At 39.2% G+C, this 14,812-nt stretch overlaps 3 protein-coding genes across 10 annotated transcripts in view; all 3 read right to left on the bottom strand.

The window, feature by feature from the left end:
- The window catches only part of spag9a (sperm associated antigen 9a), a 75,402-nt gene extending 72,716 nt beyond the window's left edge, over positions 1-2,686 (bottom strand). For all 8 annotated transcript variants that reach the window (XM_069720812.1, XM_069720808.1, XM_069720807.1 and 5 more), the window contains exon 1: positions 2,153-2,686. In XM_069720812.1, the coding sequence (XP_069576913.1) occupies positions 2,153-2,452 (300 nt within the window). In that variant the 5' untranslated portion in view covers positions 2,453-2,686. The remainder of the gene's footprint in view (positions 1-2,152) is intronic.
- Positions 2,687-4,088: 1,402 nt separating this feature from the next.
- Positions 4,089-9,367, bottom strand: LOC138634146 (interferon-induced protein 44-like). The gene is made up of 8 exons (XM_069720814.1): positions 9,171-9,367; positions 8,426-8,437; positions 8,300-8,333; positions 7,478-7,676; positions 7,162-7,311; positions 5,249-5,420; positions 5,016-5,116; positions 4,089-4,885 (listed from the first exon to the last, which is right to left on the bottom strand). Exons 2-8 carry the CDS (start codon positions 8,433-8,435, stop codon positions 4,724-4,726), a joined length of 828 nt encoding a protein of 275 aa, XP_069576915.1. The 5' UTR covers positions 8,436-8,437; positions 9,171-9,367; the 3' UTR covers positions 4,089-4,723.
- A 2,539-nt stretch (positions 9,368-11,906) lies between these two features.
- On the bottom strand, positions 11,907-14,667 carry LOC138634133 (myeloid-associated differentiation marker homolog; the record flags this gene model as incomplete). Its single annotated transcript, XM_069720786.1, has 3 exons — positions 11,907-12,485; positions 12,874-13,289; positions 14,602-14,667. Coding segments are annotated over 3 exons (1,061 nt in total), but the record flags the coding sequence as incomplete, so codon positions are not given.
- Between the last annotated feature and the right edge of the window lie 145 nt (positions 14,668-14,812).

Consider the following 14,812-nt stretch of genomic DNA (forward strand, 5'->3'; position numbering starts at 1 on the left):
TCTTGAAGCAGCCTCCCAAACTAGAAATGTGACACCCTTGATTGCTCACGGTAAAGATGTGGGGGTCAGACCGGTGACCAAAAAAAAAAAACAGGAAAAAAAGAAGCGAGAATGGAAGGTGAAGGCTTCTGACAAAGGATCACATGACCTGGAAGTAACAGCGTGCCTCTCCAACAGACTGGGCGTGTACACCCCCCCTCCCTCCTTCCTTCCTTCCCTCCTCCCACTCCTCCTCCAGGGCGTGGACAAAGACTCTTTCCCAGGACAATCACAGCTGCATGTGTATTTATATTTGACATAATGCGTTATCTTAACAGTGCAGGGTACAGTAATGTTGTCAGCGTGCATGTGTCAGAGCACTTGTGTCCGCTGTCAGCCCGCTTCAGCATCACAGCCTGAACAGAGGGTCCATACTGGGCTCGTGTGCCCCGGGCCGCAGAGGCATGCTGGGACAGAGGGTCCGGGTCACATCACTTCACCCCTCATACAAATGCCGGGGACATATTCACCACACAAACCTTAGGAATTTTACAAAACAAAAACACAGGATCTTTAACACAGCCACACACACACACACACACACACACACACACAGTGAGGTTTCACTTCTGTTGACTTTATAGGTCTGATCAAGTGAGGAGTTTTCAGCTTTAGCTACAAAGTAAACCCATGAGGTTACGACCTTTACCTCGTGATAATTTGTATACCGGCAGTGTGCGGATCTGCAGGAAAAAAAACAAAAAACAAATCCCAGTTGATGTCATCAGCGTTATCTCAGCTGGGCTTTACATAATAACAGAAAGGCGGCATTATAATTTGAAGGTGCATAACAAAAAAAATGCTATTCGATAAGCATTACAGGAAAAGTAGGGTGCTTTAACCAAGGACTCAAAACTCAAATCCCCTGCTGCATCCAGCCCTGCAATGACGAGTCAAATAATCAATTAGTTGGTGGACAGAAAAATGATTTCCAACTACTTAGATAATCGATCGTTTTGAGCCATTTATTTTTAAAAGGAAGAAATTCTGTGATTCCCTCCTCTCAACTGTTAATACATTTCTGGTTTCTTCAGTCCCATGTGAAAATAAAGTGCCATTTTATGTCATACGACTTGGGATTTAGAGAAACACTCGTCAACGTTGTTCAATATTTTCTGACATATTAAAGTCAAAACGACTAATCAATTAATCGAGAAAACAATTGACGGAATAACCAGTAAATGAAATAATTGAAAGCCTATGTGCTCCCCTTGCTTCATCAAATTAGTTTTTGTCTCCCAGAAATCCCCCAACTTTGTGGAAGCAAACCACTCAATTATTGTAATACCTCTTTAAGTGAGAGATACTGACTTTAAATTTGCGACCTCAGGGTCTTTGTAATGTTTTCAATATTTTGGACCTTGTGGTCCTCTCAAGTTTTATTTAAATAAGTGTTCGAAATCTAGAAGTTACTTTTACTTGATATGTTTGTTGTTGACTTCAATTGAGCAGAATTTCACTTGCATTTTTCACGTTTCTGCTGCACAAATGAACTTCTTCCCTGTCTCGGGAACATCATGAAGGGTCAAACTAGCTTTGCACAGGGGTGAATGGTGGATATGATGACCTGCTGGCAGTGCAGCATGTCGGTAGCCTATATAGGATCACGATCTGCAATAGTTTGCATAAAGCTGCTGAGAGATGTTTTGTGACATGTGCTACTTTCAGCTGATGTTTTACAACCTCTGTCTTCTTGTGTATACTGTGCACTGGTGTCACAGTAATGGTCCAAAACGCTGAGTCACTTCACCTGCTGTGTCTTCGGTCAGTGTCTCACAGGACTCCGACGTGACTCCACTATCTGATGAAAGCTGATCGATCACGGGCGTATTTGATTGGGATGTGGTAGTTTTGCTTGTTACATTTTACTCTTTTGTTCATACGGCAAACAGAGGGCCATTTCAGTCTGACGTTAGCCGTGACACCGCCTTGTTTACATCCCCTATGAACACCGTGGATGCAGCCAGGCCACGTGTGGAGGTTAAGTCATCGCTCGGGGATGCTGGGAGGAGCAGGCACCTGAGGCAGCCTTCATTCCTCCCCACAAAAAGGATGCTGAGTAGTTTTTTTTTTTTTTTCTTTTTCTTCCCTTCACCAGCTCCATTCAACTCACCTCCTCTGCGTGTTTCCTCAGCGCCTTCTCCCGCTCGTACTGGGTGATGAGCTGCTCGTTGTCCTCCTTCAGCAGCTCCAGCTCAACTTCGTGATCCTGGTTCTCCGCGAACACCGAATCCAGGTTCTCCAGCACGGCCACGACCAGCGGCATCAGCTCCTTCACCACGTCCTCGTCGTATTTCCCGATGAGCCTCTCGAACTCGCGGTAGATGGAGTTGGCCAGGCCCGACACCCGCTCAGACATCATCGCTGATGTCCCCGGGTCGTCCTGGTACACAACTCCGTCTTCCAGCTCCATTTTTTTTTTTTTTTAGTCCTCTCCCTTTCAGCAAACGGGGACCAATGTGGCTTTTTTTTTTTTTTCCCCGCGTTACCCCGCCACTATGAACACCGTTGTCCCCCGAACTGAAAGCAGCCTCTCTTTAAACAAACGGAGACATTGAGAACAGAGCACGGATGTACTATTACGATGCAAGACGGGCGACGTGGATTTCTTCCTATTTTTTCCTCACTTGTTCCGTGCTGCGTTCAAGTGCACCTTCAAAATTTGCACTCCCCAACATCACGTTTGACCAAACCGAAAGCACACAGCAAAGTTGAGTACGAAAAAGTCCACAAAGATATTGTGGGGATGAAAAAAAGATAAACGCCATTCCCAAAAGTATTTTGTTGGCATATAACATAGGCTATTTTTGTTCTTAACACATACAGAAAACAACCGAAATGAACAGTTTTATGTCGTATTTTATTGAATTTATAAATATATTTTCCGGTGCATGGGAATGACATCAGTTCCCATCAGGTGACAGAATTTTATGCTCCACACTCTTCTTTTTTATCCAAGCAGCGTCATAATTGCAATATTTCCGACTCTCATGAAGCCACCATCCAACAGCTGAGTTGTTGACCAGATGACGTGATGACGTCACATCGTGCTACTAACGTAACATTATTTGCAGTGACACTTTTGTGCTCATTTTGTATAATAATTTTAATTCGAGGAAAATAAATAAATCAGCTTGCAAAGAAATAGAGGACTGTAGAGAGATTCACATTTGTTTAGTGACAGTAAATCGATTTTATAATTGATTTTTATTTTAACTTGACTGGCTTAAATATATGGCTAATTTATGGCTAAATATTATATATGTATACTTTATTGTGCATTTATTTTATATTGACACTCTTATCCAAAGGTATTCTGCCCATTCTCTGATGGATGATAAAATCAGTCATGAAAACTGTAAATAAAAAACAAATAAATAAGACATTAGACAGACATACACTGTCTACGCGTACAGCATTTTGCAAAAGCAATTATCTTTCTCCATAGCTTCTGTGGAGAATATAAAATATTATATTAAACAAAAACACTTTGCTTAAAGATAGAATACAGAGATGTGAAAACCAAGCAGTTGAACACATACGGGAAAAGAAAGTCACTCAGCCCCAAAGTGAATAAGAGGACTATTATATTGAGTGTTCAGACTATTTTAATCAGCTTCAAAGGAATGCTTTAAGACATAAATACAAATATATATGAGGCACGTGTCATTCTACTTCATTTAGTGGTTTTACTGTAGTAACACACATCTCTCACTGAATTCACTTTTTCAGAACTCTTCAGACAGTTTCCTGTACCAGCTCAGCAAAATGGTTACCCCTAAAATTCAAAATGCAATCAAAACAAATAAGAGTCTTCTCAGGATTAACTACAGGACCTTAGCAACGTTTACCTAAAAACAAGAAAACATTGTGACTCATCAATGACCTAAAATCAATACACCAACATTCATTTAAAAAGAAGCGCACTTCTTTATTGCAAAAATTGTGCTACTGTAAGTGCATTATAAATGTGAATGCTGATCTGCGCCTGACAATCTTGTGTAGACATGTCAAACATTAATCTTGTCAAAGAGGAGAATCTCTGATCATAAACTTTCTACCTTCATGGTGACCCAAATGGATAATAAGGTGAAAGAAAAATGTAAAACCATCTTGGGAAGGGCTGTAAATATCTCTGTAACTGGAAGAGATGTGGTGAAACACAACATAATTGTCCAAAACAACATCTAACACAACTAACTTTCTTTCTTTCTATCTGGCACATCTTTCACAGAGGTTATCAAAGAAGGAATGAAGCACTCTGTGTTGTTGATGGTTTTTTTTTTTATTGAAATTGTAGTAAAGGTAACCACAAATATGAAGTCGTTGCTTGAGTTAAATGTGACTTGATTGTGACATAAAGACACTCAGGTTTTTACCATTCACTCCAATGAGCGTAAACACCGCTTGCTTTGATGAAGGATATAATTCATAATGCATTGTTTAACAAGTCATGGTTTCATACGAAAAATAACAGCCAAAAACAAACATTTCAACCAAGTTTTGAACTCAAATAAGAAACATAAAAGGAAGTCTTGCATGATTGAATGACTATTATATGCATAACATGCTTGAAAATGAAAAATAAAAAAATGTGCGATGCACATCATTGAATATTTTTACCAAGCAAGCTATTTCTATTCTGCCTTAATTATGCAAGCTGTGCCTCAGCAGTACATTAGATCTACTGGTTGTTGAGGAAGTCTTCTCCCAAGTGAATCATCTGTCTCAGTGCGAACAGTATTGGAGCATTAATGTTGTCATCTGTTTCCATCTCTGAATGATAGTTCTTCACAAGGAAGATGCAGTTCGGTGGAATGCCCAGCAACGTCTGGACTTCGTCAACCTAAGTTTTGAATTAAGAGCATTTCTGTTATTAGTTTCATTTGCTGCACAGTGGTGACCAATGTGCAATTTATTCCAAGTTATCAAGATCTAAAAATACATCTGAAATAAAATGAACACCAGAAACTTACCTGATCCTTCAGATACTTGCTCTTATAGATGTTCTTTACATTTCCTTTCACCTCAGTACAGACTTCATCAACTTTGGTGATAATAGCCAGCTGGGGAATTCCTGTTGACACAGAAATCAATCAGTATTTTACACATTTGTTTTTTGGGGAGAAGGAAGGCAGTTCAATTATAAAACCCAGTATAGTACCATTAATCCATATAAAATAATAACTTTTGTGACATCCACTCTTACCCATTTCACTGGCTACTAGTCTGACATCTCTCAACTTCTTCACAACCTCGTCACTTATTATAGATATTGTATTTGCTGGAAAAACAGAGATAAGAACGTGGACCCTGTCATCCAGAGTGGGAGTTGAGTTGTAGCCAGGATCATTCTGTGTCACTGGGTGTGATTGAGGGAACTAGAAAACAATTTAAAACAAGATATTAACCATTTAAGAGATCCATTAAACAATGACATTTAGATATTTCAGAGCAATGAACTGCATTTAAAGTTAGTTAAATGCAAAACATAAAAACACAACTTAAATAATAATAATAATAATAATTTGTAAAGCACCTTTCATACAGCAAATGCAGTTCAAAGTGCTTTACAGCATAATAATTATATGCAGTATTTGCATTAAAAAAATATAAAGGAACATTTAAAAATAATGAAAAGGAATGAAATGTATAAGAACAGATCAAATGCATGAGAACAGATGAAATGTGGAAGAACAGATAAAATGCATAAAATTAAACAAATAGAGTTAAAATATAAAATAAGTAATATCCATTTTAAAAGACACAGTAGTTCAAGTGCAGGCAAGTGCAAGAGAGCTTCAAAAGTAGTTAGTTAAAGGCTAATGTAAAGAGATATGTTTTGAGCTTTCTTTTAAAAGTATTAACTGAGCTAGCTTCCTTGATATCTACATGTACTTTGTTCCACAGCTTTGGAGCGTAGCTGACAAAAGCTGAATTTTCTTTCGGCTGTTGCTGGGAACCTCCAATAAACCAGCAGCAGATGATCTCAGTGTTCTTGAAGGCTCATAGTTCACCAGAGAGTTAGAGATGTAACTTGGTCCGAGCGCATTTAGAGCTTTGTATGTGAGGAGGAGGACCTTAAAGTCAATCCTGTGTCTTACAGGCAGCCAGTGCAGAGCAGCCAGAACTGGATTGATGTGTTCTCTTCTCTTGGTTCTGGTTAATACTCGAGCTGCAGAGTTTTGGATGAGCTGAAGTCTATCTGTTGTTTCTTTGGTAGACCAGTAAAAAAGTGCATTACAGTAGTCCAGTCGGCTAGAAAGGAAGGCATGAATTAACTTTTCGGCATCTGTCTGATTTATAAACGGACACACCGTGGCGATGTTTCTAAGGTGGAAAAAAGACGTTTTCGACACTGTCAGCAGCGATGTACAGTTGTGTGTCATCTGCATAACTATGAAAACAAACTGTTCTCTCTAATGATGTTCCCCAGTGGCAGCATGTAAAGTGAGAAAAGTGAAGGACTGAGGCAGCTTCCCGGTTGAACCCCACAGCAGTTGTCATTTTTCTCTAACACGTGAGCTCCAATGCTGACATAAAATTTCTTCCCTCTGATGTATGTTTTGAACCAGTTTAAGACACTGTCGGACAGACCAACCGACTCCCCAAGACGATTGATCAGGATATCACGGTCAATCATATCGAAGGCTGCGCTCAGGTTTAAGAGCATCAGATCTGTCAATATCAACAGCATCTGTGCTATCCAAGTGCAGATTTTCAGTCTTTGCCATTTTAACATGCTTGGTTATGGTGTCCCCGATCAAAATAGTGCTTGGTTCCTGTGTGACTCTGGCTGTGTCTTTTCTGGCTCTCGATCCAACAGTGATTTTGGGGCTGTTTCTCTTGCTTTGATTAGCCTTATTGCTGGTAGTGTAATTACCAGTTTCCACATACTTGGTGTTATCGCACACTTCTTTCTGAAGCAATAGCTCATAACTGTTGTGCAGGGAGAGTTCCAGTGGTGGAGTGAACGTTCGAGTGAGATCTGCCAGAAAACTAGCAGATTGTAGAAAAAGCACAAAGCACAGCTAAAGCTGAGAGCAAGCAGGGAGCTGAAGAAAACACGTCTGCACTGTAGCGCAGCCAGAAGTAAAAGATTATGAGTTCAAATGGTTCCACCTTGTAACCTTCTTGCACATGTCCCTTCAGGACCTGTACGATGTCTTCCACACGAACTCCATCGTCAATCTTTTGCTCAAAGCCCATGATGTCGTTGAAAACCAAAGAACAAAAGTTCCCCGACTTTGTTTTGATTTTGTAAGTAGTGTACTGTGAAGTCGAAGGCACAGTTACGTACAGCATTAGAATTTATTAGAATTAAGTAGAAATTACATGTGTAATCAGTTTTGTTGCATTGATGTTGTATCTTTACAGGTACATATGGATCTATGGATGACATTTTTTTGTAATCACCAAAATCAACAGGTGTACATATCGCCTTGGTAAAGCTGGTCCCAGAGATAGCATCTGCCAAAGCTTGGCCAGTAATTCTGTCTTGAAATATGCTGTTAACAGAATTGATGAAACTGGACTTGCCAGCACCAACTGGTCCATGAAGCAGAATCCTGAGATGTTTGACATCTTTGTTTTGAGGCTGGTAATTTTCCACAAATTTAAGATTTTCCTGGTAGTTCCTAGAAAAAAAAAATTATTCTAAAATACTGTATTTTATTATTGATTTCACAAAACTGTTATCGATGTTCTGTTGTAACATACAACAATCCGCTAACATAACAGAACACAGCTGCACCACAATGACTTTATGTTTCTCACACTGTTGTGTCAAAAAAAATCTTCAATTGGGCTGTCAGTCTTTGACTCTTCAAAAATATCTATGTCTGGTGTGTGGCATTCAGATTACATTTTTTTTTTAATTTCATTTATTTCTGAGGATTTTCCACCATGGTATACAGACAGCCAAGATCACTCTGGCCCTTCTTATCAGACATCTGCACTTTCTGGAACGCCCAGCAAAGAAGAGACAATAACATCAGTATTTCCGGTACTTAGTGAGAGGAGAGAGAAGATATGAAGGCACTTTGGACACATGTCATTCTACCAATATTTCCTGAATGTGGATAAATATGCTAAAAGTGTCCATTATTTTACAAACATAAAGAAGTAAGATAAATGAAAAAAGATGAAAAAAAAAAGGGTTTGATGGTCCCTTATTGGTGTCTGTATATTTAAACTTTATTTACACCATAATCACACTATTCAAATGATTACTGATATAGGATTATATGACAATACTCACGCTGGCAAAGGCCTCCATGGCTGACTAAACAATGCTAAAGGGAAAATTCAATGTTATCATTAGTAAAATGTGAACAATAACCATGAGAACCTTTTAAAAGAAGTTGAGAATGTAATCATGACTTACCGCCTCCCATATCTGTGAAATGAAAAAGTTCAAAGAAAGGGGGCATTAACTTACAGAAAAATACCTGAAGAGGGAATTTAGTGATGGCCTAAAATCAGATGTTAACATGAATTGATCATCCTAGTGGTAAAAATAATGAATGTTTTGTTATTTTCAAAATAGAACAAAAAAATAAAATTCCATAAGAGAGTGAAAATTTTATTGATATAGACAGTAAATATATAACGAGAATTAAAAAAATTAAATGTTTTGTGGCAAAAAATATGAAGGTGATAAGACATAATAGAAATCATCAAGATCTTAGTTCAGTTCAACATTCATGTCAATGTTATATCAAAGCTCCTTAAATATAAATAATGGTCAAGCTATTTTTCATTTTGAGGGTCATTAACTAGTCAAGCTAAACATAGTTATTGAATTACAGTAGATATTTTCTAAAAGTGTGTTTAGTATAAGTACTACACACAAGTATGAGTATAAACATAATTAAAAAAAAAGTCAGACAAATTGAATAAATAAAGCAGCTGAAACATTCAGAACAGTTGAATTTGAAAAAAAAACCTTTGGTTCATTTGTTTGTATTTTTAACACTACATCTGGGCAACATTTAAATTGAGAATGGAATAATAATAATCATAATAATAGCATCATACAAGTAACCAAAATCAGAGGATAATTAGTAGAGATCATTTAATTTTTCACATTATCAGAAAGAGGTTGAATTTGAATCTGAAAAATCCCTTACCTGTGAACAGAGTGCCAATGCAAATAAATAATGCAAACGCCTTTTTATAGTTTAACCATCTGCTTTCACTTTCTTGTTTTTCAAGTAACAGTAACAGCCAACCACATGACTTCAAGGAATTGCACTTTGTTCATAATTACAGTGTGATTTAGCAAACCACATGGTAAGAGCAGCTATATTCACTTTACAGGCCATGTTAAACAGACATCTATCAAGAAGAGATGTGCTAAAAGGTCACGTATTTGCCCAAAACTTGTTTTTCAAGTAACAGCCAACCACATGTCTTCAAGGAAATGCACTTTGTTCATAATTACAGTGTGGTTTAGCAAACCACATGGTAAGAGCAGCTATATTCACTTTACAGGCCATGTTAAACAGACATCTATCAAGAAGAGATGTGCTAAAAGGTCACGTATTTGTCCAAAACAACAGTCTGGATACCACTTCACGTTTTCTCTCTTCATCTGACACAAGTCTTTTGCAGAAGTTATCAATGAATGAAGTAGCACTGATCTATCTTAGTTTTTATTCATTTCTTTTATTAGTTGTAATGGAATGTGTTAAATTGTAGTGCAAAGTTAACCACAAACATGAAGTTGGTGGTTGAGTTTGAATGTGACAATGAAGACAAAGACACTCTAATGAGGGTAAAAAGTGTTTGTAACTGAGCAGGTAGCCACTCATAACACAGATGTGCCTTGTTTGACAATCTGTATTAAGTTTAGTTACGTTTGTGTTGCTTTTTTCCGGCTGTTAAAGGTGTAATTCAAATCAAAGCAGCCTCTGCCGTTTGCAATTTCCTGTTACGTCTAACACACAGTACATAGTCTGTTTACCTAAATGTAACTGTCTTTCTGACAGACTGAGATGAGAAGAAGAGCAGAGTTTCCACGCTTCAGTTCCTCTGTTCGACCCTGGTTCACTCACGCAGATTGGTGTACCAGGCAGCACAATGGCTGCAGGATTACATGTGACATTTGAATAACGTCCTTTTAAGTTACCAACCGACTAAAAAAAAAGACAAGAAGTAATCAATGTCATACTTTCTTACATAAGAAAAAAGAAAGATGACACCTTTCAACAAATCCAATTCCATATGTTACAGCTGCTTATTGATTAAAGGATTTTCTTTTTCACTTTTGCGGCGTACACTGGACTCTGGTCCTCGGCACAAACCCAGCTCAGAAAGTAGCGTATGACACAGTGAGGGAGTGGAGGTCATATCCCAAGGAAAATTGCTCTAATCCTGTTTATTTGTTTACTTCAGGTGCTGTTTCTGGGTGGATAAAAGGGAGAGTTTGGAGGGCATTTTTATGGAATAATTAGGACTAAATGATGTTGTTTAGCATCCATATCTAATAAATCTGTCTTTAAAGAAAACCTAAGAAACCATAGTAAAGTGTTTCAGTGTATTTACTGAAGCATTGTGATCATATTTCGTTTTATCAATATTTACATTTCAAGTAGCCAAAAGAAAAAAATATCTTTATATTATTTTAAAAAAGAACATTTAAAAACAAACAAACGCTGCGATAGTACTATTCTGAAATCACTGCAAGATTTTTGCAAATATTTGTCTTTATAGTCGCTTCCTCTCCACCCAATGTGTCTTTTTTTTGCTTCTTTCTTTTAATTTTTCTCTCTTGTGTTTCCACTCTGCGGAGTAGACTATGACTTTGTCAAATGCATGAGAGAGCAAAGGTTATGTGACACCTAAATGTGCTCATTATTATTAGTTATTACTGATATTCACAAGATAAGAAAACTGGTGTTAATCTTGAATGAGTACTTGCTTTAAATATAAAAGGCTAAACATATAAATATCTAAACCACATTACTCTTCTTTTCTTGAATCAATACATGTATATTGTACGTTTTGTGACAGAAGTTTGTTTAAAACCTTAAATCTTTTTCAATAATAATGAAGTCAATGTTACTTAAAGCTAGAATTACAACTTCTACTATAAATTCATCTGTTGATTTGTTTTTTATGTCCATGTATTTACAACTGTCTGGCAAAAAGAAGGACAAAACAGGATTTCTCGAAAGTTGAAAGCAGTAATATAAATCTATCGTGGCCCCTCCCACTTCTTGACTAATAGTTCTAGCTCTGTGAGGAATGGTTTTAAAACGTGCATATGCAGTGGATAATCACTGTTTTTATAGAATAATGGGGATGGAGTTGTGAGCTCAAAGCTGCTGTTTGTTTTAGTGTGTGCACATTTTGACATACCTTTGTAAGCATTCTTTAAGAAGGACATAGTATTTAATGATTAAACATATTAACGCTATAAGATCCATTCCTTCAGACATGATTGCAACTTACTGAGGTGCAGAAACAACCAAATAATAATGATGTGACGATGTAAGCATGCACACACCTCTCACACCTTTACAGTTTATTCTTATTTCACACAGTAAGATCAGAAAGAGTCAGCTCTAGATTAGTTTGCAACTGCGACTGAGTCAGTCATAGGTTGTATCAATGGTGTAGTAATAGGAACTTAATGTAAAAAGAGAAACAGAATAAATTGTGACTACAGCTCTGAACATATGTTAGAAATTAGAAACAGTCAGTTTCACAGTCTCAAGGAAAGCAAAATAAACAACAGAAAGAAGCTTCTCTCATTCAGATCAAATCTACAAGAATCATGAAAACAGCTTTGATGCAAAAAGTGTTCTAAAAATACTCCTGAGTTCAGTGCTGAGGCAGTTTTTGTAACCTATGTTCTGCTGTCAAAAAAAGATCAACCTAAAGGAATAAACCGTGTCCACAATGTAAGCAACGAGGTTGAAACAGGTCAAGAAGGTGATAACAACTAGCTTATTCCATGGACAGTAAACTGAGCTTCCACAGTAGCTTGGTTTGGGATTGTTCTTGAAGCTGTAAAGTGGCCAGATGACCACAGCTGTGATGTACATCAACACTGCCAGCACATTGCAGAATGTCAAGACTTTGTCAAATGATGAAGGGAAGAGCAACAGCAGGCGGCAGATGGTAGAAGTGATGACCAAGAGGGCAAAAATGAAGCAAATGGAGTAGACAGCGACGCACCACTGGAGCCCTGGGAAGTGGTTGTACTGGTTCTCGTCCAAACAGATGAAGATGATACAGGCCACAAAGGCCTCCAGAACCTTGAGGAGGCCTGGCACTGTGGAAAGAAATCCACTGACCTCCCCAGGTTTGGCCCGGGTCAGCCCGACCTCAACGGCGTATAGAACGAAGGCCAGACAGGAAATGACAGAGGCGGCAATCTGTCTGCTGTTGCCGGAGCGAGTGAAATACACAGGATAGATGATGGAGGCTGTCAGCATCTGTATGACAGAAAGATCAAAAGCGAGCGTGAAAACATCCTTTCTTTAGGATGGAAGTTAATTTAACACATCACAGATTTTTGATACAGCTATAAAAGAAAAAAACTCCCACAAACCTAATAAAACCCTCTTACAATTTCAATAATATAGAAGTATAATCAGTGTCATGTGTTCATGAATACAGCTCACATGCTTTATTCGCTTAAAACATATCCTACTTCATGTTTTTAATTTTCTACAATTAGTTTCCGCATCAAAAACTAGATTTGAATTTTCTCTGCGGCAGTAATGTTCAGTCACTAATGTACTTACAGCCTGCAGCAATACCCACAGAAATAGACAAATAACATCAGAGTATTTACAAAAAACAAAAAACAAAGGTACACACCATCAGGGTAGCCAACATGGCAAAGGCCGTAGTGAAGTCATCCCAGGAAATGGGAAGCTTCGTGCCGAGACTGAAGAATTCCAGGACGAGTATGAGGAGGGTGACGCAGAAGCAGAAGCACCAGGTGAACATGCACCACGTCCAAAAGGTGTCGGTGGTGTGGCCCACTGACGCCACCAGGCAGAAGGAGATACAGGTGAAGATCACCTCCAGTATCCGAACAATGTGTGTCCCGACGTCCATGCTGACTGTAGTACTGAGGTCAGTTGTGGTTCTGGATAGTTTTTCAGTCAGGTTTAAAGAGGATATCTCCCACTTCTTCACCAGCTTGTCTAGTCTATCCTTGCTGATTTGTAATGTACTTTTCTGAGTAGCTCTTTGGTTTACGTTGTAGCCGCTGGTCTCGTTAATGCTGTCTGAATGTGACAGAAAGTAAAGTGAATGTGGAACTTCTGCCGCTCACTTGGTGCCACCCTATCAGAACTGCACAAATGTATGTGACAGCATCATGTGTCTGTGTGTGTGGGAGGCTAACTGTTTCCATTTACTTATCAGTTTTGATTGGTCAATAAAGATATATGGATATTGTTTCAGTATTAGAGGAACTGCACCCTATGACACGTCCCCTATTGTTCATCTGTTATGTTTGCCAACTGAGTGGCTGACCCACCCATAAGCGGTTTGAACCTGTACATGTGTTACAAGAGCCTCCGGAAGGGACTGAGCCTTAACACTACAGTCAAAGTGAATGTTTCTCGCAAATTTGAAGAAATTCCTTCAAGGCATTCATGAGAACGGGGTTGATGTACAACTGTACTGACGGACGGATGGAGCCTTAAAACATACTTGCTGGCGCTATGGCATGAAAAGCAGATAATGTGGATGAGGTTACGATACATAAATAATAAAGTGTCAATGCAAAATTGGGGCCCAAACTATTTTTCTTATGCCATAAAGAAGACGTTTTAATACTGACAAAAACACCTCTATTTGAACCCCAGACTGGACTTTGATTAACATTACTGCTATTCAGCCCTCCTCTGTACCTCTATTGTTCCTCCTTTACAATAAATCACACCTTCTCTTTCACTCTCAGATAATCATTTATTTAACTATAACTCAAATGGAAACTGAAGTGAAAGGCCAAAGACACAAATAATTAAATAAAGTAGACGGGGGCAGAGTGTTATGATGTGAGATGTAACAGGACCCAAACGCAGGTACACAGACTCGGGTATCAGTTCAAAACACAGTCTTTATTGAAACACAAGTGGTACCTATAGTCTATTTCCTCCCGAGTCGGGAGGGCATCTCAACCGACTCGCACCGGGGAGGCAAAGCTGGCAGGACAGCTGGTAGGACAGTGGACAGGACCGCTGGTAGGACCGCTGGTAGGACCGCTGGTGGGACAGAGTTTATTTCTTCCCGAGTTGGGAGGGCAACTCAACCGACTCGCACCGAGGAGGCGAAGCTGACAGACCAGCTGGCAGGACAGTGGACAGGACAGCTGACAGGAGTGTTGTCCAGCAGCGCTTACTGAGAGCACTGACCGGGTTGCAGAATGAGAGTAGGGACAGGAGCCGGAGCCGGAGCAGCTACAACCACAGGAACAGACGGACGGGGTGACGGACGGGGTGACTAGCAGGAACTCGCAGTATGGACCGACACCCGATGACTGCAGGGGCAGGGCAGATATAGTCTGGTGAGGTGATCAGTGGAATCAGCCACCTGCAGGTGGTGATTGGGGAGAGTGGTAGCAGCTGCTGAGACTGGTGAGGGGCGTGGTCATGGGAGCTGACAGGAGGCGGGAGAGGAGGACACAGAACACATGGGGACACAATAACACATAGACAGGGGAAAGACAGAGGAAAGACAGAAAACATGAGGAGAGGTGATTGGGGACAAAACAGAGGAGCAGACAGGAATCCTGACACAGAGT

Source organism: Brachyistius frenatus, unplaced genomic scaffold, assembly GCF_029030835.1.
Source record: "Brachyistius frenatus isolate BFR_SWC_R1_liver_20210118 unplaced genomic scaffold, ASM2903083v1 Contig_251, whole genome shotgun sequence".
NCBI classification, from domain to species: Eukaryota; Metazoa; Chordata; class Actinopteri; family Embiotocidae; genus Brachyistius; species Brachyistius frenatus.